This window comes from Orcinus orca, chromosome 3 (assembly GCF_937001465.1).
Source record: "Orcinus orca chromosome 3, mOrcOrc1.1, whole genome shotgun sequence".
Taxonomy (NCBI): Eukaryota; Metazoa; Chordata; class Mammalia; order Artiodactyla; family Delphinidae; genus Orcinus; species Orcinus orca.
Window position 1 is genome coordinate 11,002,770 of NC_064561.1, and position 24,068 is coordinate 11,026,837.

A 24,068-nucleotide genomic window follows, 5' to 3' on the forward strand; every position below is an offset into this window, starting at 1 on the left:
CCCGGAGAGCGACGGAGATTGGCTACGATGCGAAAGACGGGCAGGGCCGGCGGCCAATCGTAGGGGCCGTGCGGCCTGGCCAAGACTTGGAGCAAACGAGGTGCAGAGTTTGGCCGTGAGCGCGGTGGCCGGAGGTGGCCTCGGGAGTCACGTGCAGGGTCCCCTGAGGCTGTGGCGAAGTCAGACCCTCGGGCCACCCAACGCAGAAGCAGGACCTCCAACTTGGGCCCTGAGCTTGGCCATCACGGCTGAAGGACTCGTGGATAATTCTTCATCTCCTCACTACCCGCTGTTCCCCTGCAAATGATACGGAGAGGGCAGAGACTCGCTGGAGGTCACTCAGCTGCAGCTCCGGGTAGTGCGAAGACGTGGAAATAGGTGGAATCCTACTCACGCACTTTGTGATTTTCTGGAAATGTTTGACTTCTCCGAGTTCAAGCTTTCTCCTCCACAGGATCAAATGACCTCCCTGTCGGAACCACCTCCCTGCTAAGCCTTTGGTGCATTAACCGAATCCTAACCACAAGCCCATGAGGTCAAAGAGACCACTGGCCCCACTTCACAGAAATCAGAGCACAGAGAGGTCAAGTTCCTTGCCCCTTGTCACACCGCAGTTCAGCAGGCCCAAAGTAGCCTGCTTTTTGGAAAAGGGGTAAGGCAGTGTCAGACCACAGCCACTGGGGCCCTGAGTGACTAGGGTTTGAATTCTTGTCCAGCCACTGTCTGACTGCATAACCTTGAGCAAGGCATTTATGAGCCTCAGTTTCCTCACAGGACAATGATTCCTACACCTTCATCTTTCCTTTCTGGGGCTTCACCCCTGGGAGAATTTATATTCCAGCCCTCACCTTGACCTTCTGGTGAAAGCCTTTGACCCTCTGCAGGTCACATCTGGCCTGTGAGCCCCAGCTTTTCTGTGAGGTGCGGGGTCATGGGATTCTTTGCAGATAGGGAGGCAGCTGCTGTCCAGTGCTAGGCTGTGTCATTGGCACCTCCCCCAAGCCTACCCTGTTCTCTGACTCACCAAGTGCTAGGGCAGAGAGGATTACATATGTTCCCAGATACTGGTTCTTATTTCCTCTAGATGTGGGCTGGGGTTGGTGGAGATCAAGTTCAGAACCAGGGAATCCTGAGAGGGAGCAAGGCTGAGCTAGGCCCTAATAATGGCTCACATTTCAGGGCTGTGCAAGCCCCCTGCTAAGTGCATAATCTATAACTTCTCAAAGGGCCCCTGTGAGGAAACAATGGGGGGCTCACAAGTGGGAGTCACTAGCCTGGGGCTACCATCTGCCTCCTGATATTCCCAGGATATTCCCACCTGAGCCTCCTCTCAAATATCTCCCAACTTGGTTGGCTTCCCTGCAACTTCCAGGCCCTGGTCTCCATTCTGCCCTCTGGAGAAGAGGAGGAGCTGACTGCTGAACACCTACTGGGTGTCAGGTTTTTGCTGAGCCAGGCACTTCTCAAATACCATCTCATGACCTGACTTCCAGATAGGGGTGATGGTGCCCACTTTGCAGATGGGAAAACTGAGCTTCATGCAACCACTGTTTCTTGCTGGAAGGGCCTGGGGCTGGGTTTGAATCCCTGCTCTTCCTGACTAAGCTGGCCACAGGACCTTCAGCAAGTGACTCAAACTCCCTGCCTCAGTTTCTCCAAGTAGCTCCCAGGGTTGATGGGAGCATTAACGAAATGAATGGAAGCAAACCACAAACATGTTGGTCTACAGCAAGTGCTTGCTGAGTGTTGGTTGGATAAACTGTTCTTTTCGGGCCCTCTGTTTCCCTCTCTAAATAGCACCTGATGGAATCTAGACACAGACCAACTATGGGCGTGGTTTGCCACCCCAAGAGGGAGATACTTATACTGGAGGAGTCCCCACCTACAGCACCCACCTGCCAGGTCCTGTGAGGGAGGCAGTAAGCTCCTGGAAGGTCTCACAGTACCCCCAGGGACAGTGCCAACTGAGGCCAAGTGTCAGGCAGTGGCCCAGCATGGGCTGCCTCTCCTGATGGTGCCAGTGGCGCTGGCTGGGCTCTGGCTTCTGTTCACTCATCAGCAAGCTGGTGCTGGCCAACCTCCCTGCCACCTCCCAACAATGGCAGGCAGTGCCTCTTGGCATCAGCAACTGACACCCCCCACCATGGGCACCTCGGCTGTACCTGGCGAGGGTGCCCAGGGGATTCCAGCTTTTCCCTGGGCAGGACACTGACTCTCTGCACCGCCAGTTCCCGCTACTTCTCAGGAATCCCAGGAATCATCTGACACGACGGCCGTGAGCCAGGCCTGGGCACGGTGACAGGGCTTAATCAACCGAGGCTAGAGAGCCATTTGCCCAAGGTCATGTTAGCAACGCTGGCAACAGAGGAGGGGCATGGAGGCAGGCCGAGCCAGGTTCTCATCCCATATCGGCCCCTTGAATGCCGACGAGTCTGTTTCTCATCTGGAAAATGGGGTTCACAGGCCCTGCCTCTCAAATGTGTTCACAGTGAAAAAGCAACAGTGTTCCTTTCCCAGGATGCTGGGCCCTTCCCTGGCTGGAGGGACACATCCTTGACAGAGACGACAGTCAAGACTAACTGGTTCAAAGGCAGCCTCACTTAGCCTCCCAGAGGCTCAGAGAGGTCAGGCCCCTCCTTGAAAAGCACACAACAGTAGAGGCAGAACTGAATGTGCTGACCCCTCTCTTGTAGCCGTTTCCCCCTTAGCCCATGTTTCCGTGTCAAAAACAAGGACAGGACGGCAAGCACTCGAGTGCTCTGTGCCAGGCACCCCCTGAACCAGGCCTTGCTGTGGCCCTGTGCAGTGACACACTTAGCTCATTTCCAGGTGAGGAGGCAGAGGCTCACCTGAGGTGGCAGAGGAGTGCCTGGAACACAGGCCTGGCAGACCTCAGTGAAATGTGGGGTCTTCAGCTGGAGGCGGGGCCTCACCCAGCCCAGGGATGTCCAAACAGGCCCTGACCCACACCCGCTGAAGACACCCTCAGGCAAGGTGGGGAGGACTGATAAGCAGGAGCCACCCCTCCTGGAAGAAGCCTGCAGCTGTAGGAAGGCTGGTTGAAAGCCCAGGGGAGGGGACTGCAGCTGCAGGGGCAGAGGTCTTCCCTCCAACCACCCTGCGTACCTATTACTTTATTCAGGTGTACATTCAAAAACATTTATGGGAAACTGGAGCAGAACGGGGACCCAGGAGCCTGCCCATATGGAGCTCATGGACGGGGGGGGGGGGCAGACAAAGGAGAAAAGCCCACAAGTGAGGTGACCTTAGATGGGGTCAGAGGTCAAGGACACAGTACAAGTGGTGATTGGCTGGGGGAGTGGGGGGGGGGTGGTGTGCCAGGGCAGGGGAACAATAGGGGATCTCTGCGAAGGCAATGTGTGATCTGGAACCTGGTGCCAGGGAGGAACTGGCCATGGGGAGGGCTGGGGAAGGATGCTCCATGCAGCGTACATGTGCAAAGGCCCTGAGGTGGGGAGGTTGGAGTGACTGGAACTGTGATTAAATGGGAGCATGGGGAAGATGCGGGTGGGAGGTGGGTAGGGCCTGGAGGACAGTTTGGTTTTACGGAGAGGGCAATGGGGAGCCACAGGCAGGTTGAGAGCAGAGCTAAGGCAGGAATTACAGGGCTGGCACCTCAGACTTCCCCAGAAATGGACTAGTAGCACCCCCCCCCCCACCACGAGGCAGATGAAGAAACATGATGCTCACGGGGCCCGAGGACTGCTCCCAGGTCACAGGAATGACCTAAGGTCACATGGGCGGCCAACCTAGAAGTCAAATTGGGGCAGCCTGGAGCAGGTGTGGCTGAGTCCCCAGGGAGGAAGGTCAGGGCCGGGTGACGGGGTCAGAGGTTCTCATCAGCCCCACTGAGCTGGCAGCGCCCCCCTCCCCCCGATCCAGGGGTGGAGGAGGTCTGGACACCACAGGAAGGCGGGACCAGGGTGATGCTCTCCCCATAGCTATTCGCATGGGCCAATTTCCATAGAAACCAGAAGCCTTCTGGGCAAGGGCCTGAGTTGATGTCAAGGACTGAACTCAAGACATTCTTCAGCCTAGAGGAGGTGAATGACCAGTAGTGGGGTGGGGACTCCGAGAGGTGAGAGGAGCTCCTAATGTATGAGCTGGAGGTGTCAGGCATGGCGCCTGGAGCCCACCAGGGGGCCTGAGGCTGCCCTGACCCTGACTGGGCCACGCAGGATGCATGAGCTGCCAGGTGACCACAACATGACCCCGAGGGTGAATGCAGAGAAGGAGAGCTGGGGTCTGCCAGGCACCGCTGCCTGGTGACCCCTCCAAGACACTTGGGGAGGGTGGGCACTGGGGGCAGCGACAGTGATGCCCACTTTACAGATGGGGAAACTGAGGCTCAGAGAGGAAAGCCAGGCTGCCCAAGCCAACCAGTGAGCGAGGACCTCAACGTGGCCAGGCGGGAGAGTGCAGGACGGTTCTCCTAGGGTGACTCGGGTGCTAAAGCTAGACGATCGGGTGTCTCCCATGTGCCCAGCTCTGCTCAAACACCCTTCGGAGGGGGCTCTATCCCCTCCCCTCTCCCTGCTTTACGGAGGAGCAAATCAAGGCTCAGAGAGGTTAGGTCACCAGCTCAAGGCCTCAGAGCTGGGTGGGGGCTAGACACTGAGCGCTCCAGCCCCCGAAAGTCAATGCACAGTGAGGAACAGCAACCTTGGCACCCCTGGACCCCAAGTCTGACAATGACCCCAGCAGCCCACCCCTCTGAGGGTGACAGTGAATCATACATCCCAGGCTGCTCTCAAAACCCCTTCACTTTCCTCAGTGAACCCATGACCTCCCCAAACATGCACCCCTCTCCCCTGTTCTTTGAGGCCACTGGCTGTGGCTCCCATGCTGCATGGTGCTACGGAAGAGACCCTTCCATTGATCAACCAACAGTCTTTTATTACCAGGCATCACTGGCTGGCCTGGGACACCAGGAGACAAACGAGCCTTGGTCCCTGCCCTCTGTTCAGCACAGCAAGGCATCTGTGATCCATTTTACAGGTGAGAGAAGCAGTAGCAGGGATGAGAACGGACTTGTAGGAACAGAAGTGGGATCCCTGCCCTGCTATGAGATTGGCCAGTATGGTTTCCAAGTTTCAGACAGACCTCTGGCCCTAAGCAATGCTGAGGGGGCGCTTCTACTAGCAAAGGGCAGTGGGGTTGGGTGGCACAGGACAGATGAAGCCGATGCTGTCAGCCAGTGAGCGGAACAGCATGCAGGGAGGCCGGGACCCAGGGGCTGCCTTCTGCTGTGTAGGCACCTCACTAATGCTCCCTTCCCACCCCCTGGCCAATGCTTGGTACCCATCAGAAAACACCTCCTGTTAATGGGGGAGGAATCTGGAGGCAGAGTAGCAGGACATGCTTCCTGCCCCCACCCTCTCCCCAGCTGTTCCTGAGTCACACGACTCACCCAGTCACAGCTCACACTGAGCCTGGGGTCATGGTGCCAGGTTACCCTTCTGGCCAGTCCACAGCTCTTGGAGCTCGACGTGGCAGCCCAGGTCCCTCAGGGCGGCCTTGGCCACGTCCTCACAGTCGCGATGGGTGGCACGGGCCCGCGAGATGAGTGCCTCAGCCCCCAGGTCCAGAATGGGCTGTGAGAAGGTCTGGCTTCGGGCCACCAGGTTTCGGATCAGCATGCAGGCCTGTTTCTAGAAGGGAAAGCAGAAGGCAAGTGGCTGTGAGCCAGCAGGTGGGAGCCGGGGGTGGGGTCCACTCTGACCTCGGAGTCCTCATCATAAGACAACATGGCTGTAGCCAACATTCAGCAGGTGCCTACGCTATGATTCATCAGGCTAGACTCATGCCTCCACTTCATCCTCTTGGCAGCCCTGGAGGCAAGGCTAATCACCCCAGCTCCCAGGTGAGGAGACTAAAGCTCAGGGTAGCCAAGTGCTTGGCAGGTGGGGCTGGTCCCTGAGGTGTGAGACCCAAAGTCTCAGAGCAACATCCCCTGATGCTGGCAAGAGCCTGGCCAGGCGGCAGGGGAGGAGGGCAGGGAAACAGTGGGAAAAGTGGGGTTGTGTACAGGGTCCATCTGTCAATTATATTGTTATTCATTCAGTCGGCATTTGTACTCTGTGTCTCTGCCGGGGGTGGGTGCTGAGAAGCACCCCAACATGGCATCCACCACCAGTGGGAGAGCAGGTGAGAAGCAGGTGAGGTGTGAGGGCCCACCCAGCCGGGGTGGTCAGGAGCGGACAAGGTGATGGGCCAGCCAAGGGCACAGCATCCTGGAGGAGGGAGCAAAGGTCCCCAGTGGGACCAAGCCCGGTGTGTCTCAGGACCAACAAGGAGGCCCCTGTGCTGGGAGGGTATGAAAGGTAGGAGGCAGGGAGCGCCCTGGGGGCTGCTGCAGGGAGGAGTGTGGGTTTCTGGCAGGGCTGTGCATTGCCTTGTCTACGCTTCACCTCTGCTGACTCCCCAGCAAGGCGTGGACAGTGGCCCCACGTGCAAAAACACAAAGCAGCAGCCTAAGGTGGGGCAGGGAACCTTTCCCAAACCCCAGCAGATCCCCAGCTGCTGGTTCCCCCAACTCCTCCTCCTCCTCAGATCCCTCTAAAGAGGCTGTTAGGAAAAGAGCAAATGCAAGAAGAGCAAAGAAGACAGCAGCGGGCAGAATTCAGCACATTTCTGGAGGGTGGTTAAGTAGATGCAGGACATCAGGGGCTGAGAAGGAAGGAGACCCTGGAGTCTTGGGTCATGATGGGGGTGGGACAGGGACAAAGAGGACCTGCACCCTCCCCCTCCCGCCCCCAGCAATGTGCACGCTGGCCCCTTGCCCCACCTGCCCACCAGGCTCCCGTCCCCTCCTCCTGTCCCCCACGCCTACCTGCACACCAACCTCCTGCGGGTGTGCCTTCATGGCCTGCAGTGCAGCCAGGGCCCCGCCGCCCTCCACGATGACCCGGCTGTTCTCTGGCTTGCGCAGTGCCAGGACACACAGGGCCGCGCAGCTCTGCTCACACACCTGCGGGGTGGGTCACGGGGATGGCTGAGAGGAGGCAGACAGACCCCCACTGTCACCAGCTCCCCAGGTGAGTGCCCTGCAACCTCACCTGGACAGACCGCTGTCAGTCCACGTGTGTACTGGACCAGAAGCAACAGAAACGACAGCAGGTGCACCAACCAAGCTCTTAGGGGTGACGGTCTCACCCCAGGCCCCTTGCTCGCCCCACCCTGGCCCTCACTCACGCTGCCCCCAGCCTCTTGCTCGCTGACCTCACCCTAGGCCTGGCCCTGCTTCGGGAGATGGGAAAGACCATTATGTAGATACAGATACTGATCTGGGACTCCAGCCATGCAACCCCACCTTGTGTGTCCCCCCTGCCCTGGGGTGGGTACCTGGGGACTGGCCAGGTGCCGGGTCATGGCAGACACAATGGTCTCTGTCCCCCCAGCACAGACAATGGCATCCTTCACATCATCGTTGCCTGCGATAGCCCTCAGGGCGCTCAGCACTTGCTTCACAAGGTCCTGAAGAGAGGGCAATGCATGGGTCACACCCCACCACACCCCTCTCCTGAGAGGCACCCAGGCATTAACTGCTTGGTTGCTGGATTGTGGGAGGGGGTCTCGAGGGAGTGTCTGGGGCTGTTTCAATGTCTGCTGTCTGAACACAGGTGGGGCCACCCCGGGGTGTGCAGCTGGCATGGAAGAGCAGGGTTATTCATCACTTGCTGTATAGAGAAGGCAGGGGAGGCTCGGGGAAGCGGACCCTGTGGTTCAGGCCACCTGCATCCAGGTGAGGCGTCTGGATGATTTCAACCCCCCCCCCAAAACACACACAGAGGGGCATGTGGCTGGCTCAGGCCAGCAAGCAGAGCACGGGTGGCCTCACTGAAGCACCACACACCGGAGCTGGGGTCTGGACCAGCCCCCCCACCACTAAAGGACAGTGAGAGAGAGTGGGTGGGTTTGTTTTCCCCCTAAATTTGAGGTCCTTCTCATGGGTCATGAGAAGTGAAAACTGATCTTTGGATCTGGGCTCAGCAGACAGGGCCAGAGTGTTCTGACTCAAGCCTGGCTGGCTGATCGGGGCCTAGAGGGGCAGAGTTCACTGGGAGGCCCGGAGCATTCCCCAGGTGTCGGGAGAAATGACAGAGTGAAACTCAGGCAAGAGGACTTCACACCCTAAGACAGCTCTGGACGCCCACCTGGTGGTCATTGCAGTTGGCCAACAGGGCCACCAGGACGTTGAGGCCCCCGAGGTCGACGACCTCCTGGCAGAACTCATTGCGGACAGCCAGGCGGGACAGGGTGCTGCAGAGATCACTCAGGATGCTGGGGTTGTCGGGGAATGCTGCAGACGGAGGAGGAGGAAACGCTGGGGTGAGGAGAGAGAAAACCAGCCCACGCTCTGAGCCAGTAGTCCTGGGAGGAATCCCAAATCCCGCTCCACCAGCGAAGCCTGGCCCCTCTGCCTGGCCGGGCGGCCGCCAGTACCAGGAGGGCCCCAGGGACCACAGGGTGCGGGGGTGGGGGCGGGGTGCTGCCTGGGCCTGCAGTGCCCCCTGCTGGCTTCCAGGGAAGACACAGGACTGTGCCCCAGATAAATTCCAGACCAACTGATGATCTCGGCTAAAAAAAGAAAACCAGAATAGTGCTATAATAAGACATCCGAGACTATTTTTATGATCTTGGGTAGGGAATGACCTTTCTAACTGCAACAGGACACCTAGAAGCTGCAGAGGGACATATGGATAGAGTTGACCTGAGCAAAATTAAACACAGATGCTGAAGACAAAGCTCAGAGGCACCAGGGAGGAGAGGCATGACTGAGGATGATGGGGGGAGGAGAGTTAGGGAGTTAGCAGGGGGGCACAGAGGGCCATAATGACACAGAGCTCAGTGATGGTCATTTACAGGGCCCCCTGGCCAGGACACAGTCCCCAGTGACTCCATGAATACTAATCCAGGTGTGCCGTGGAGGCATTCTCTAGATGTGGTACATCCACGGCCAACTGACTTCAAGGAAATGACCCTTGACAGTCTGCGTGGGCCTCATCTAATCAGCCAAAGACCTTAAGAGGGAAACTGAGGTCTCCCTGAAGAGGAAGAAGCTCACTGGCAGAGTACAGTGTTGGTTCCTGCCCAAGCCTCCGGCCCGCCTCACAAATTTCAGATTCAAAAGCCCCACGACCACATGAACCAATTCCCTGCAACAAATCTCTCTCTCTCTCTCTCTCTCTATATATATATATATACATACATGTATATATGTATACATATATATACAAAAATACACACACACACACCCCCTACTGGTTCTGTCTCTGTGGTAGCACTCTCACTGATAGGAGCTCCTGCAAATAAACAAGGAAGATGCAAAGTACCCCTTGGAAAAGCAGCCCAACTTTGCAGCTGGTTTTCACCCTCTCTGGAGGTGTGAAGGGGAGAATGAGGCAGGCCCCAGTCCCCCACAGACAGGGCCAGAGTCGCACACACAGGCCTAGTGAGAGAGCCAGAGCCACAGGACAGGCTGGAAAGGGAAACTCATTCTTCTAGCACCTTCTGTGCACCAGACCCCAGTCAGGCCTTTTCCAGTGGGTGCAGTGGACAGAGGTCAGGGGCTTTGGTGCCCAAACGTCAGTGTTGTGACCTCCCTTGGCTGCCTCATCAGGGTCACCCCAGAGTCAGGCACATGGACATGCACAAGAATGGGCGGCCAAGTATGAACCAAAGTGTAAACCTCCGCCTGGGAGCGGCCACAGTGAGTGCCAGCAACACTCCCCCGTCTTCGGGAAACAGCACCCTTATTTTTCCCTTTGAGGAGCCCTCTTTTCCACTCTCAGTCTGTGTTGCTGGACAGAGCCAAGCCCCCTCCCCAAATGGTTTAGAGATGAGCATGGGATGTGGTGTGGGCCAATGAGTGCTGGCTTGGAACTCTCCTGGAGCAACTAGGAGTAAGGACACTGTTATGCTAGGGCTGCCATGCAGGTGGGACCAAGCTGACAAATACAAGTGGTGCCCAGAGCCAGCCAGACCTGAAGCAGTCCTAAACCCTCACTCACTCTTGCCACACCTGCTCCTACCTTTGGCGGCCTCAATGAGCACCTTCAAGCCTCCATTCTCCTGCACGATCATCTTGGCATGGTCATGGGCACGGCCGAAGGGCACACGAATGTCATCATCAAAGGTCATGATGCGTAGGGCCCAGCAGGCCTCCCTGACCACGTCGGCGCAGCGGCTGTGCCGGGCAATGGCGCCAGTCAGCAGGGGTAGCACACCGGCCTTTACCAGGCTCTGCCGGTTCTGCTCGTGCTTCAGGCAGGCGTGGCGCACACAGCGGATCCCCGAGCAGGTCACGTTGGCCGAGTCAGCATTCCGGGCCAGTGTGGCCACCAGGAGCTGCAGGCCCTGCGTGTCCAAGAGGTCGGGCTGGCCATCAGTCAGGGCTGACAGGGCATTGAGGGCCTGGAGCAGGAGACCCTGGTCACCTGCTGCGGCCAACTTCCAGGTGGCGAGGAGGATGGGGTAGGCCCCCTTCTCGGCTGCCAAGAAGCGGCAGCCCTTTTGCTGCTTGCACTGCTCGCAAAAGCGGGCGAGGTGCGCTGACACCTCCTGGGGGTGAGAGCGGGCCATGGACTCCTGCAGGTCATCCAGGGCCTAAGGGACATGGGAGAAACCTCAGTGTCAGCTCAGTCCAAAGATGGTCACAGCGACAGTGCTGCACCCCTGTGGGATTCCCTTGTGTGGGATCTGGGCCTTGGTGTTCTGGGAAGTTCTGTGGGGCTAGTTCCAGCTGTGGCAGCGTCCACACCTGTGCTTTTATTTATTTATATTTTTAATATTTATTTATTTGGCTGTGCTGGGTCTTAGTTGCGGCATGCAGGATCTTATAGTTGCAGCATGTGGGATCTTTAGTTCCGGCATGCGAACTCTTAGTTGTGGCATGTGAGATCTAGTTCCCTGACCAGGGATTGAACCCGGGCCCCCCCGCATTGGGAGCATGGAGTCTTAGCCCCTGGACCACCAGGGAAGTTCCCACTGAGCTTGAGAGGCCATGGAGGGAGGGAGGGAGAGAGAAAGAGAGAGGCCCTGCCATCTCAGTGTCCCTGACAAGGAGCCACACACACGAGTACAGACATTAAACATTCTAGCTCTAGCTGCCATTGCATGAGAGGCCCCCAAGTGAGACCAGCAGAAGAAACATCCAGCTGAGATCAGTCAACCCAGCAAAATCATCAAAAACAATAAAATGGCTATTGTTTTGGGTTGTTTGACGTTTTTCGGCCATGCCACGTGGCTTGCAGAATCCTAGTTCCCCGACCAGAGATCGAACCCGGGCCCACAGAAGTGAAAGCATGGAGTCCTAACCACTGGACTGCCAGGGAATTCCCCTTGGGTTGTTCGTTATACAGTCATAACTAACTGACATACCCACCAATGGTTAGCTCTCTAAGGAAGGTGAAAGCCACCCTTACCAGTCCTGCCCATATCATATACCTCCTGTTCATCTCTCTCATTCACTCCACAAATATTTACTGAGTACCTGCCAAATGAAACCATGCTGTACACACGGTTGGTTTACCCATGTTCAACTCTAAGCCCTTGGGGAAAAAGCTTATAATGAGAGAAGACAATTTGAATAGGGCACACAAGTCTAGTGGCCACTCAATGCCATGACCTGAGGACCTGTCTCAGCTTGAGCCCAAGATGAACCCATGCCCCTGGAGCTTATGACATCATTTGCATCCAGCCCTGGTGAGGGTGGGTCTACAGATACCATCAGCCCGAAATACTTTGATTTGGCCTCGACTGCCATGAAAGTCAAGAATGCCTGTCAGCCAACCCTCGCTGAGCTCTGATTTGTGGACTTAACTAAACATATGTTATGATGAAACAGAATATTAAGAAATAGATTAGGGCTTCCTTAGTGGCGCAGTGGTTGAGAGTCCGCCTGCCGATGCAGGGGACACGGGTTCACGCCCCAGTCCGGGAAGATCCCACATGCTGCGGAGTGGCTGGGCCCGTGAGCCACGGCCGCTGAGCCTGCGCGTCCGGAGCCTGTGCTCCGCAACGGGAGAGGCCACAACAGTGAGAGGCCCGCATACCGCAAAAAAAAAAAAAGAAATAGGTTAATTGGCCCAACATTGTAAATCAAATCTACTTCAATAAAAACGAAAATTTTTTAAAAGGTGAAAGAAATAGGTTAAAACCTATTTGTGTGTGTGACTTGAATAGACATTTCTTCAGAGAAGATACACAAATGGCCACTAAGCACATGAAAAGATGTTCAACATCACATCATTAGGGAAATGCAAATCAAAACCACAATGAGACACCATCACGCCCATTAAGGTGGCTACTATGAAAAGAAAAACAAACAGAAAATAACAAGTGTTGGTGAGGATGTGGAGAAACTGGAACCCTGTGCACTATTGGTGGGAATATAAAATGGTGCAGCTGCTGTGGAAAGCAGTATGGTGGTTCCTCAAAAAATTAAACCAAGAGATCCAGCAATTCCACTTCTGGGTATATACCTAAAAGAATTGAAAGGCAGAAAGGCAAAAGGCAGAAACAACTCCAGTGTCCATCAATGGACGAATGGATAAACAAAATGTGGTGTAGCCATACAATGGAATATTATTCAACCATACAAAGGAACACTATTCAACCACAAATACTACAACACGGATGAACGTTGAGGACATCATGCTAAGTGAAATAAGCCAGTTCCAAAAGGACAGATACTGTATGATTTCCCTTAGGTTCACATCCACGGCTGTCTCCCCCTCCTCCTTTTTTTTTGGGGTGGGGGGGAGGTGGTCCATGCTGTGTGGCTTGTGGGATCGATCATTTCTTCTCTTTGGATCTCAATTTTCCCATCCTTTAAATGATGATAACCCTACCCTCACAGATGTCTTTGGATGAATAACTGAAATGGCATGAGGAAAGCACTTGGCACAGAACTGAGTCCACAGCCGGTTCTCAATGAACACTAGAACCTTCTGCTGTTTTACCAACAGTTTACCAGTTTGATGGATGACCTTAAATAAAGGACTTAACCTCTGTGAGCTGTACTTTCCTTGTTTGGGTCACTGGAGAGCAAGGGCAGGCTCTGGGCCTCCGTTTCCCCAACAGGAAGCCAGAGATGACACCACCTACCTTGCAGGCCAGTTTGAGTGCTAAGGGGATGGGCTGTAATGTGCCAGTAAAGAGTCGGTGCTCAGTAAGTGACAGCCTTACTATGATTGCACTCTCTTTTCCTGGGATTCCTGTCCAATTTTCTGAGCAAATTCAGTGGTTGGGAGGCAGAGAGAGGCTCCTCCAGGGGGCCGTCTACCCCAAGGCTCCCAATACCAAGACAAACATGAATGCTGTCTGCCCCTTATGTCTGGAGTGCTACCCACTCCCCGTCCACTCTAACAGCTCCAATCCCAGAATGTGGCACGTGGGTGGGTGGACAGATCACAGTGGTCCCTGAGAGGCCCTCTGACGTGGACTCAAGGAGCCCTGGCTGCACACTCAGGCTTGCCTGTGCTTGCTGAGTAGGCTCTAACCTTCTGAATCTGTGTCTGCCATCTGGGAACCAGGGAAAGGGTGCCCCCGACAGAGTTATGAGGTGATGCAGGACCATGCGTGTAAGGCCCACGTGGGCTGCCCTCTCCTACCTGCAGGATGTCATGTGTGGGCTCCTGGGGTCCATCCGCAGAGACTTTCGGCGTCATCTTTACAATGTTGCCCAGATCAACCCCTGAGGGGGATGGGGAAGTCAGGAAACAAGTGACAGCCATCATCCCCATGGGCCTGCTGGAGTCACACCTCATGTCCCTTCAGCTGGGACCACCTACTCTGGAGGCCTTCAGGGATCTGCCCAGCTCCCCACCCCACTCCCTCCCTGCCTGGGCAGGGTCCAGCAGCCACGCCCACACGGGGGTGTGGGGTGTGGGGGTCTTTGTACCTTGGCCCCAGCCAATGGGAGCAGAGGAGTAGTGAAGCTACACACCAGCACCACAGTGAGGGACACACTCTGTCTGGTGGGCTGAGAAGGGAGGGTAACCCATGGCCTTCTCCCTTGGGGCTCCCATTGTTCTTCACCCTGGCTGCATCCCCAGCCTCATTTGCCCCCCCAAAGGAAGCCCCCACTGTGCAGAACCTGTCTAGGTGCCCCACCAGCCCCTGTCCAGTGTCTATACACTACTCTGTGCCCGGGACACCAGCTTCTGACGTCGAACGCTGGATCCCCAGTCTCCCTTGCCCTCTGGCGTCTGACTGGGTTTGGCCAATGGGAAGCCGGACTCAAGATCAGGGGCAGGAGGAGTGGGAGGGCAGGGTGTTCATCCCCAGCTTCCTGCCTCTGCCTCTATCAGACGACTCTCATCCCTTGCCTTGGCCTGTCATGGGAAGGGGGAGGTCCCTGCTGTGGCTAGCAGGGTCTAACCCTGCCCACATTATTGCAAAGAGCTCCCTCTTAACCACTCTCTTCCACGGCCTGGCTGAAGCATGTCACCTGTTTCCAGAGGCTGGTGACCAACACCCCTTCTGCCTCCATGAACTCAAGCTGGGGTGCAGGTGGGGCAGGGAGACAGGTGGCCCTTTTTCTCGGGAGGTGGTCAAGAAAAGTCTCTTCAAGGAAGCGACAGTTAAAATGAGACCCACCTTGAAGGACCCAGCCCTGCAGATGTCAGGGTAAGGTCCAGGCAAGTAGAGGGTGGGCTCCAGCGAGGTGGGAGAGGGTGGCCAGCATGCCTGGGGCAGAGTGTAGACAGAAGATAGTGCCCAGGGCTGTCATTGCCAGGAGGGATGTGGTCATGGCAGGATACCACTCTTTTCACATTAAGAGCCATGGACTGGAGGCGACTCTTGGGCAAACAGCCAGACCAGCGCTGAGACCGAGCCACACCGCCCTACCTTGTGATTCAAACTGCTCCACGGCCTCTTTCACTGCCTCCTCTGGCCCCAGCTCAAACTCCTCGATGTTCTCGCGAACGGCTGCATCAAAGGTCTCCTGGGTGATGTGCTTGGAGGCCATCTTCATCTCCTCTGTGTGGGGTCAAGGGCACCCAGTAGTTGCTCCCAAGCTGAGAAGGTGAGACGTAAGCATCATCAAGGGTCAGAGGGCAAATGAGAACCTGGCTACCACTTAGGGAGCATCTACCAAGGGGCCAGAGCCTATAACCACCCTGGAAAAATTCTTACAACCTGAGTCACAGGAAAGGGTGATCTCCCAACATCCACAGAATATCTAAAAGTACAGACAAGGGCAGGTAGTTCAGTATATTTTATCTAAAAAATGGGAAATGTTAACATAATGTATGTCCTTATAGTAAAAAGTAGTAACAGTAAAATAAATATAAAATATCTTAATAATATTATATTGTATGTTGTATGATTATAATATACTATAATATTACAATATAAACAATATTATTCACATATTACTCTATTATATAGTTATGTACTTCAAATGTACTTATCTAATGAAATATGTTATGATAGCGTACCATTGCACTAATAAAATATAAAATAAAAAATGATATTAAATACTTATTTAATTAAATAATAACAATAAGGGCAGTCCACCTGCTGATGCAGGGGACACGGGTTCGTGCCCCGGTCCGGGAGGATCCCACACGCCGCGGAGCGGCTGGGCCTGTGAGCCATGGCGGCTGAGCCTGCGCGTCCGGAGCCTGTGCTCCGCAACGGGAGAGGCCACAACAGTGAGAGGCCCGCGTACCGCAAAAAAAAAAAAAAAAAAAAAAAATAACAATAAGTAATGTTTATTACTGTTACTATAAATATTTATTATTACTAAATAATAATAAAAAGAAAAGTAAATCAAAAGCTAATAGAAATAGTTACCTGTAAGGGGAGGTAGAGAAAAGGATGGTGAGAGCAGGAATAGAAGCTGCATTATTCTCTCTTAACATACCTTGTTTTACAGGTTTGAATTTGGAACTCAACTAAATGCTTTATGTGATTAGGAAAAGAAATACGCCAAAATAACCAAAATAAAAATAAAAGCAATCCCTAAAAATCAAGAGCAAAATGAAAGTCATGAACCTAACAGTATTTCTACGTGGATCAGATCATTTCATGCAATTTTTTTTTTTTTTTTGCAGTACGTGGGCCTCTTACAGCTGTGGCCTCTCCCATTGCGGAGCACAGGCTCCGGACGTGCAGACTCAGAGGCCATGGCTCACGGGCCCAGCCGCTCCGCGGCATGTGGTATCTTCCCGGACCGGGGCACGAACCCATGTCCCCTGCATTGGCAGGCGGACCCTCAACCACTGCGCCACCAGGGAAGCCCATTTCATGCAATTTTAAAACACAGTGATATGACTGTATATTCTTACTGGGATCTACCCTAAGGATAAAACTGCAAAAGAAAATCTTCAACAGTTTTCAGTAATCATATTATTGGAAACCACATTAGAAATATTATTCAGAAACAGTTATAGATGTAGCAAATAAGTAATAATGTTTATATCATTAGGAATGAGCATAAAAGAAAAAAGATTCTAACATAAAATCAGAGAAGTAAAAACTCAGAACTCCTAAATTTGAACTGGAAATATGATATGAACTCATGATGCATTTTCTCTTGAGCAAATAACCAATTTTCTATTAATATGAACTGAAAATGCCTGGAGGAAATGACACCACAGCAGCAATGAGCAGCACCCTGAATACCAACTGTGGTCTCTAAACACCATTTCCCACCAAAGAAGCCAGGGCTCTTGGAGTAAGAGTTGATTCCAGGTCTGGGCAGGAAATGGGCCAGAGAAGCCAGGAGCATCAAGTGAGACCAGAAAGCAAAGAAGCTTCTGAAGACCACTGTGGTCATACCGCGTGGTATGGCCAAAAATTTAAAAAATGAGAAATACATCACTTTTCAAACTTATAGTAAAGTTGCAAGAATAGTACAAGGAGCACTGTATAAGCGGAAGGATCTCCTAGCTTCACCAATTGTTAACATTTTGCCGTGTTAACCTATGTGAGTGAGTGTGTGCCTACGAGTGTGTGACACGTACATCATTTGAGAATGCGTTCCAGTCATGGGACCCCTTCCTCCTACAGATGTCAACATGAAAAGGACACTCTCTTATACATTCACACAAAACTGAAATTTAACACAAGAAATTTAACACTGATACAATGCTATTTTCTAACATATAGCACACGATGGACTTTCTTGATTGTTGTAATATCGTCTTTTAAAACAGTTTTGTTTTTTTCTGGTCCCGAGTCCATTCCAGAATCATGCACCGTAGAAAGCACAGAAAGTGCATTAGGGGGACAAAGGCATATGGGGGCACTAGGATCGTGGCATGGGAATGTGCAAATTTGGGCTGTGAGGGAAACAAGCCACCCATGCCCTCACTTCTCTTTGTGGAGGCAGCATAGAATGTGACTATTCTATCTGTGTTTGTGCATATGCTTGGGCTGGGGGTCATGGGGAGGACAGGCTCCAGGGCCAACCAGGGGGGCTCAAATCCCCAGCCTTACACTTAACCTCACTGTTGGTCAATTCTCACGCGTGACACAGGGACAAACACAGAATCTACCTAGAGGGCTGCAGTGAAAATTCAACCCATCAATCTCTACAAAGCACTTAGAACAGGATTTGGCACAGAGCTCAATAAACATCACCTAGTTGTTCTTTTCCTTTGTTGCTTAAGAGGTAATTCAGCCAGTTTACTGGGGGGTGGCAGACATAAGGCATCAAACACCTCACCTCACTCCCTTGCAGATATCCCCCTCTTTGCTCTCCAGAACAGGGAGCCTGTTTAGGGATTGCTAAGGATTTCCAAATCAAAGGTGGAGGAAAAGAATAAGGATTTTCTGTTTCAAGATAAAGAATTTCTCACTGGGGAGCCCAGGCTGGTGGTGGTGGGGTGCTCCTGGCCAGCTCTGAGGGGCTGGATGCTGCTGGAGGGACTCTGCTTTCTGGCTCTGCCACCAGACGTTGCTTCTGCTACTCTGGCCACGCTTCAGACCCAAGTGGGCCATTGATGAGTGGCCACTCGGTCATAGAAGCACAGTCCTAAAGGGGAATGTCATTGTGCCTACTTTAAGGATGAGGAATCTGAAGGCCAGGATCCTATCCTGTCTCATTAACACTTTACCTCCACCTACGTCCTCTGCGGAGCTTCCACCAGCCCTTCCAGGCCGCCTCCTCACGGGAGCCTTCCCTAGCTACTCAGACAGAGTCTGTGTACTCTCAGTACCCCCCCACCCTCCCCACCCCAAGAATCTCCCTCTGCTCAGCCCTGAGATCCCTGAGCTGGGGAGGTCAGTGTCTGGCTCTGGAACCACCACTTAGGACAGTCCTTCAGGGTCCCCTGGATCCAGCACAGACCTGTGGAGGGCAGGGACAGGGATGAAAGTACAGCTCATGAGAAAGATGGTGTTTGGGAATGGTCATCTGGGAGCCACCTGGCGAACAGGCCAGGCCAGGAGAGGAAACAGCATTACCGACCCCCACGCTGCGTCCAAGGCATGCTGAGGGGAAGGGAATTATCAAGGCTCTCAACTGACAGCCTGCTTCCCTCTCTAAGCCATGGTTCTGCTTATCAAGAAAACGGTGCCCTGACAAACTGGGGACCCTGAATGATTCATCTTTCTCCACCTGCCACACCCACCCTGGTTCAGGTGGCCTCACCTGTTTCCTCCCTGCCATACCCTGTGCCTCTGTGCTCTACAAGGCAGCCAGAGGGAGACTTGAAAGCACAGAGACCGCCTCATTCACCTATTCAAAATCCTGCAGTGGCTTCCCAACCCTCTCAGAACAAAACCCAGTTCCCTTACCAACACTTTCCCTACCTACACCTTCTCACCTGGGCTTCCCCGCTTCTTTCTCATTCTTCCCAGCTACCCAAGGGACATCCTTCATAACCACTTTGTTTAAAGCAGCCCCGCTCTCCTACCGCATCGCTCTCTTTTAGTATTTTAATACTATCTCAACATGGAACAAAATGATTCATCTATTTATTTGCTTTTACTGTCTAGTCTCCTCCCCAATGATATTTAACCTGCATGAGAGCTGGGGCCCGTTTTGTTAAACACCTTCCCCCCCAATGCCTAGGATGGGGCCGGACATGCAGCAGGCAGTCAGTACATACGTAAGTGTTGAAAGAATGAATAAATGGAAAAAAGCGAAGAGCAGGGAAGTGGGTGATTTTGTCCCTGGGCGGCTTCCGTAACGATCTTTCATCACCCAAAACCAAGTCCCAGAAAGGCGCGCCACAATCACTAGTCCGACCCCGCGGCGTCCACTCCCTGCCTCGCGCACGAGGGGGCTCGGCGGCCACCGCTCCTCACCCGGTCTCCGCGGCCACGTGGGGAAACGGTGAGGTTCGCGGCTGTCACCGGCTGCGGCGCCTCTGGTCCCTTTCGGCCGCCGTACGTGCGCAGGCGCTTTGGCGCCGCCTCGCCTCGGCCTCCCTCAGCCCTGTGAACTGCTCCCGGGGTGACCAAGGGTGACCGTGAGTGCAGGTAAAGCCGAGGGAGCCAACAGGTGTGCGGCGGCGGCGTCTTTGTCTCCTTTTTCGGGCGGTTCCCGTTGCCGCCACTCCAGGCAGCGAAATTTTTTACCTCAGGAGTGTCCGCCCTGAAGACGGGGCAGTGCGCCTGCGCAAAAGGGTTTGGCGGCGGCTGCCTGCGCCTGTGCATCAAGGCTCGGCGGCGGCCTGCGCCTGCGCGGCGCGGCGCTGCGGAGACCGTTGGCTCATTTGCATGTCCCCGCCTCGCGCGGTGGCGGCGGCGGGTGAGGAACCTGAGGCGGCGGTGGGGGCGGCTCCGCACGCGGTGGGCTCTGGGTGAGGTCCGGGCCAGGGCGTTGTCGACGGATGGGCCCCGGGGTGAGGGCTTTGGGCTGGACCCCGGGAATCCCGGGTCTCCACGATGGCGCAGCGGGCTCAGCCCTTGGCTGCTTGGCGGCCGCGTCGCGTCCGGGTCGGCCTGGGGGGCTGTCTGCGGCCTGCCGGGCCCGACGCCCCCTTTTCTTAGTCCTCGGAGGCCGGTAGGAGGCAGGCCGCGCCCGAAGGGGTTCGGTCGTTCATTCATTCAACCTGAGCCGGGAGCGACCCCTCTGGTGGGGCGATAACGGCGGCGGGGCGCTGAATCCGGCTCTTTGCCATTTTTAACTGGTTCCGTCCCCACAGCGACCCCCATCATGAGCTGCCCATTCCATAGATGGGGAAGCGGAGGCACGGAAAGGTTAGGTCACTTGAATTGATCTCGGGCCACCTGGCCAGGAGACCCTGCCCTTCGGTAGTAGAGAACAAGGGAGCCCCGGGAAAAGGGCTGAAGGATAGTAAAAGGGGGTGATGGTTATAAGAAATGACTATAAGGCAGGGGAAGACTTGGGTTTTGAGGCTGGAGGTTTCAAGATGGAAGGGAAACCTTGGTGGGTAAGGACACTGCCACTGGATTGCTCAGTGTTGCTTCTCAGTCTTTTTCTACTCAGTCTTCAGGGCTTTGTCCCCACTTCCAGTGCCCTGTTTTTGCCAGGTTTCAGTCTGGGCTGGCTGACCTTGGATGGGTCACTTAGCCTGAATCTCCCTTTTGCATTTTTGTGTAATTTCATTCATAATAGGACCCACTTCTTTATTGGGTTCTTGCAAGAAGTAAACGGCATTGTGGGAGTCCCTCCCCTGCAACAGGACCTGGCACAGAATAAGTAAGCTCTGTCAGTAGGTCATCATCACTGGTCAGGGATTTCTCCACTCACTCGTTGAGACACCTCTCTCAGAGGGGAAGTTAGCACTCAGAGCCTCTTCACCATGTCTGTGAAAATAGGAAAATGGAAATGGGAAAGATCACATCTTTCCTAACCACCATTTGCAAGGGTTATGCTCCTACTGCCCTACATTGTTGTGTTTAGTTATGTGTGTTGCTTCATGTAGTCCTTCAGCAACCCCGGAGATAAGACTGCTTTTATAGAGCTTCTTTTAAGGGACTCTGGGAAAATGGGCTCAGAGATGCAAAATAAATTATCCAAGATCAACATGCTTGTCTTACTCCTTCTCAGCCAATACACACCTGTGAGGTTCATGAGGGCAGAGCCCCCCTTAAGATAATCTGGCCTCCCTCTGAAGTACCATGCCAGATTATGGATTACTGCCTCGTTACTTTGAGGATTAGGTGAAACAGATCAGACTCTGTGAGAATTAGTTGTCATTCTTAGTGTCTTTCATTTCCCACTTCTCCCTACAGGTCAGAGAAACATGGCAGCAAGGAGAATTGCCCAGGAGACTTTTGATGCTGTATTGCAGGAAAAGGCTAACCGATATCATATGGACCCCAGTGGTGAGGCTGTAGGCGAAGCTCTTCAGTTTAAAGCTCAAGGTAAATTAAAGTGCCTGTTTTTTTGGGGGGGATGGAGCGTGTGTTTAGGGTTGGGACCAGACCCCAATCTGCAACTCCTCAGATCCTACCTTCTTATTTGTTAAGGGGAGAGAAAATTTTCTCTTGGTCCACCTGTCATGTCACATCATTATGTAGAAGGAGGTATTGTCATTATCTCGAGGTTCTTCTCCCTGGGCACCTTCCGCCACCTAAAGACGAGTTCTTAAATAAACCTCCTGGCTCCATCCCCACCATTGCTACCCAGGTTTGAGCTCTTATCAGTTCTCACCTGGATTATTGCAATAATCTCCTCCTGAAAGGTCTTTCAGCTTCTGGCTTCATTTCCTCAAATCTGCTTTCCCCACAGATCTCTTTTTTTTTTTTTAATTAATTAATTAATTTATTTATTTTTGGCTGTGTTGGGTCTTCGTTTCTGTGCGAGGGCTTTCTCTAGTGCGGCAAGCGGGGCCCACTCTTCATCGCGGTGCGCGGGCCTCTCACTGTTGCGGCCTCTCTTGTTGTGGAGCACAGGCTCCAGACGCGCAGGCTCAGTAGTTATGGCTCATGGGCCCAGTTGCTCTGTGGCATGTGGGATCTTCCCAGACCAGGTCTCGAACCCGTGTCCCTTGCTTTGGTAGGCAGAATCTCAACCACTGCGCCACCAGGGAAGTCCCCCCACAGATCTCTTAATGCCAACCTTGCTGGGCCAAGTCCCTGCTTGGACCCTTGGGGCTCCCCATTTTGGGTTTATATCCTCAGACAAGTGCAGGAGCAGCCGGGTAACTGGTATGTGCAAGACAGGAAGGTCTGGGGGGCCTGTGGAGCTGCTGAACGTAGGCCCTGCCTGAAAACATTCCTTTTGCAAAGTTTTGAAACATAATGCCAGCAGAATTAAAAATGGTGCCCATGGTGCTTCTCTGGTGACACAGTGGTTGAGAGTCAGCCTGCCGATGCAGGGGACACGGTTTCATGCCCCGGTCCGGGAAGATCCCACATGCCGCGGAGCGGCTGGGCCCGTGAGCCATGGCCGCTGAGCCTGTGCGTCCGGAGCCTGTGCTCCTCAACGGAAGAGGCCACAGCAGTGAGAGGCCCGCGTACCGCAAAAAAAAAAAATGGTGCCCACACAGATTGCGGACAACTTGGAAGTCCTTCACAGCACACGAGGCTCCTAGCCCTCATCCCCTGCTTTGGGCCTGTTGTTTCAGTTATACTATGTGCCTCTCTGTGTTTTGAATCCCTCATCCCAGCTCTGCATTGTTAATTCCCTCAGGCACTAAGACTCAGCTCACAGGTGCCTTCCCCCAGGAGGCTCTAGTAGGCCTGGAGATTGATTTTGCACTGTGTACTTGCTCCTCTGCCATGGGCTGGCCTCCTCCAGGCCTCCTTCGGGCCTGTGCCGTTTGCTGCTGCACCAGCCCTAGAGCCAGCTGAGGTGTAGAGGAGGCTTTCTCAGTGTTGGCTGGATGAGCCTGAGTGCTTGGGGTAGGGATAACTGTTATTATGTGCTTTGGACCTGGAGAAACTGAGGCTTAGAGGCTGTCTCCAGATTCTGAGTTTTCAAAAATGAGTAGCAGACAAAACCATTCCTATTACAAAAGATGGGAAGAATTAAGTAGTTAAGAATAAGATGTAAAAAGCCTCTTTGCTGTTTCCTTATCCTTCAGAAGTAACCATATCTGTGGTGTTTTGTGCATCCTTTAATTCTTTTAGCCATATGTGAATCCTGAATACTTAATGTGTTTTTATATATATATACGTATACGGGGGTATATGTACGTGCATATATATGTGTATGTACATAAACCTGTGTGTATATATATGGGTATTTGAATCTTGGTTTATCTTTATCTAGAGACTCGAACACTAATACATATCTTAAGTTACCTCAGGAAGGGTTGGGGGCAGGGGAGACTGTGAACCCAGTAGGGTGCTAGATGGTTCTCGAACCATTTCTTTGTCACAGAGCTGTATGGTCCATCGGTCAGCCTTTCTCTGTGCGTGTGCTCTACTCTGCACTTTTCCAGTGCCTTGTAAACCAAGTCATTGGAAGATCCTGTTGTGTAGAATGCAACCACTGCTCTACCTCTAGTGCTACCACCCTCACCAGGCCATCAGTAACCATACTGTCTGGATTATCTTGGTGGACTCCTTGCTGGAACATCCACATCCACTCTTGTCCCTTGTGGTCTGTTCCCCACAGAGCAGCCAGTGAGGTCGTCCCTCTGCTCCAACCCTCCCTCACCCTCCACCCCCATGGCTTTCTGTCTCATTCATAGTAAACCCCAGAGTCCTGTCAAGGGCCTGGCTTGATCTGGTACCCACCCTGTTCTGTTTGCATCTTCTGTCATAATAGTTCCCTAATTTTGGTGCACATTAGAATCATTTGGGGGCTTTTTTAAAACCCTAATGCCCAGGTCACACCTCATTCTAGTTAATTAAGTCAGGATGCCCCAGGGACTTCAGTGTGCAGCAGAGTTTAGGTTCTGCCTTCTTACCACTTTGCCCCCCTTTCCCTCTGTTCCATTCTGGCCACATTTGTCCCCTCCTCGTCTTACCTCAGGGCTTTGTCCTCACACTCCCTCTGCCTGGTAGGCTTTCCCCACAACTGCCCGTTCTGACCCCCACAGCAGGTCTCTGCTACTCAGATACAGTGTTTCAGAGTTGGCCACCTTGACCAGCCTGTCTAAAAATGTCCTTTCCTCCTCACATTCCCGCCTGTTTATTTCTTATTGGCACTTTCTTACGCCTCA

At 53.6% G+C, this 24,068-nt stretch overlaps 2 protein-coding genes across 12 annotated transcripts in view; one reads left to right on the top strand and one right to left on the bottom strand.

Annotated features, from left to right (window-relative positions):
• Window positions 1-4,896: 4,896 nt before the first annotated feature.
• ARMC6 (armadillo repeat containing 6) lies at window positions 4,897-19,431 on the bottom strand. Of its 2 annotated transcripts, none has more exons than XM_004277506.3 (8): window positions 19,291-19,431; window positions 14,878-15,047; window positions 13,638-13,720; window positions 10,056-10,629; window positions 8,178-8,323; window positions 7,366-7,497; window positions 6,854-6,991; window positions 4,897-5,672 (listed from the first exon to the last, which is right to left on the bottom strand). In XM_004277506.3, exons 2-8 carry the CDS (start codon window positions 15,002-15,004, stop codon window positions 5,460-5,462), a joined length of 1,413 nt encoding a protein of 470 aa, XP_004277554.2. In that variant the 5' UTR covers window positions 15,005-15,047; window positions 19,291-19,431; the 3' UTR covers window positions 4,897-5,459. The 2 variants fall into 2 exon arrangements, with proteins under 2 accessions (XP_004277554.2, XP_033257272.2); XM_033401381.2 differs by lacking the exon at window positions 19,291-19,431 and adding an exon at window positions 19,092-19,230.
• SUGP2 (SURP and G-patch domain containing 2) overlaps window positions 19,327-24,068 on the top strand; it is a 31,025-nt gene continuing 26,283 nt past the window's right edge. For 5 of the 10 annotated variants that reach the window (XR_004475537.2, XR_004475539.2, XM_033401371.2 and 2 more), the window contains exons 1-2: window positions 19,606-19,735; window positions 21,187-21,318. Coding sequence is in view for 8 of the 10 variants with exons in the window: in XM_033401371.2 (XP_033257262.1) it covers window positions 19,705-19,735; window positions 21,187-21,318 (163 nt within the window). In the remaining 2 variants the exon portion in view is untranslated. Of the gene's footprint in view, window positions 19,465-19,605; window positions 19,788-19,810; window positions 19,830-19,897; window positions 20,188-21,186; window positions 21,319-24,068 lie in introns of those variants that run through there. The other 5 variants (XM_033401375.2, XM_004277509.3, XM_033401379.2 and 2 more) reach the window with 5 other exon arrangements.

Excerpts from the sequence above, each read along its gene's own strand:
- ARMC6 (XM_004277506.3), bottom strand. The coding sequence starts at position 15,004 with ATGAAGATGGCCTCCAAGCACATCACCCAGGAGACCTTTGATGCAGCC. Across the intron at positions 6,992-7,365 it reads GGCACCTGGCCAGTCCCCAG|GTGTGTGAGCAGAGCTGCGC; the intron begins GTACCCACCCCA and ends CCCACCCCGCAG. Across the intron at positions 5,673-6,853 it reads CGCAGGAGGTTGGTGTGCAG|AAACAGGCCTGCATGCTGAT; the intron begins GTAGGCGTGGGG and ends TTTCCCTTCTAG.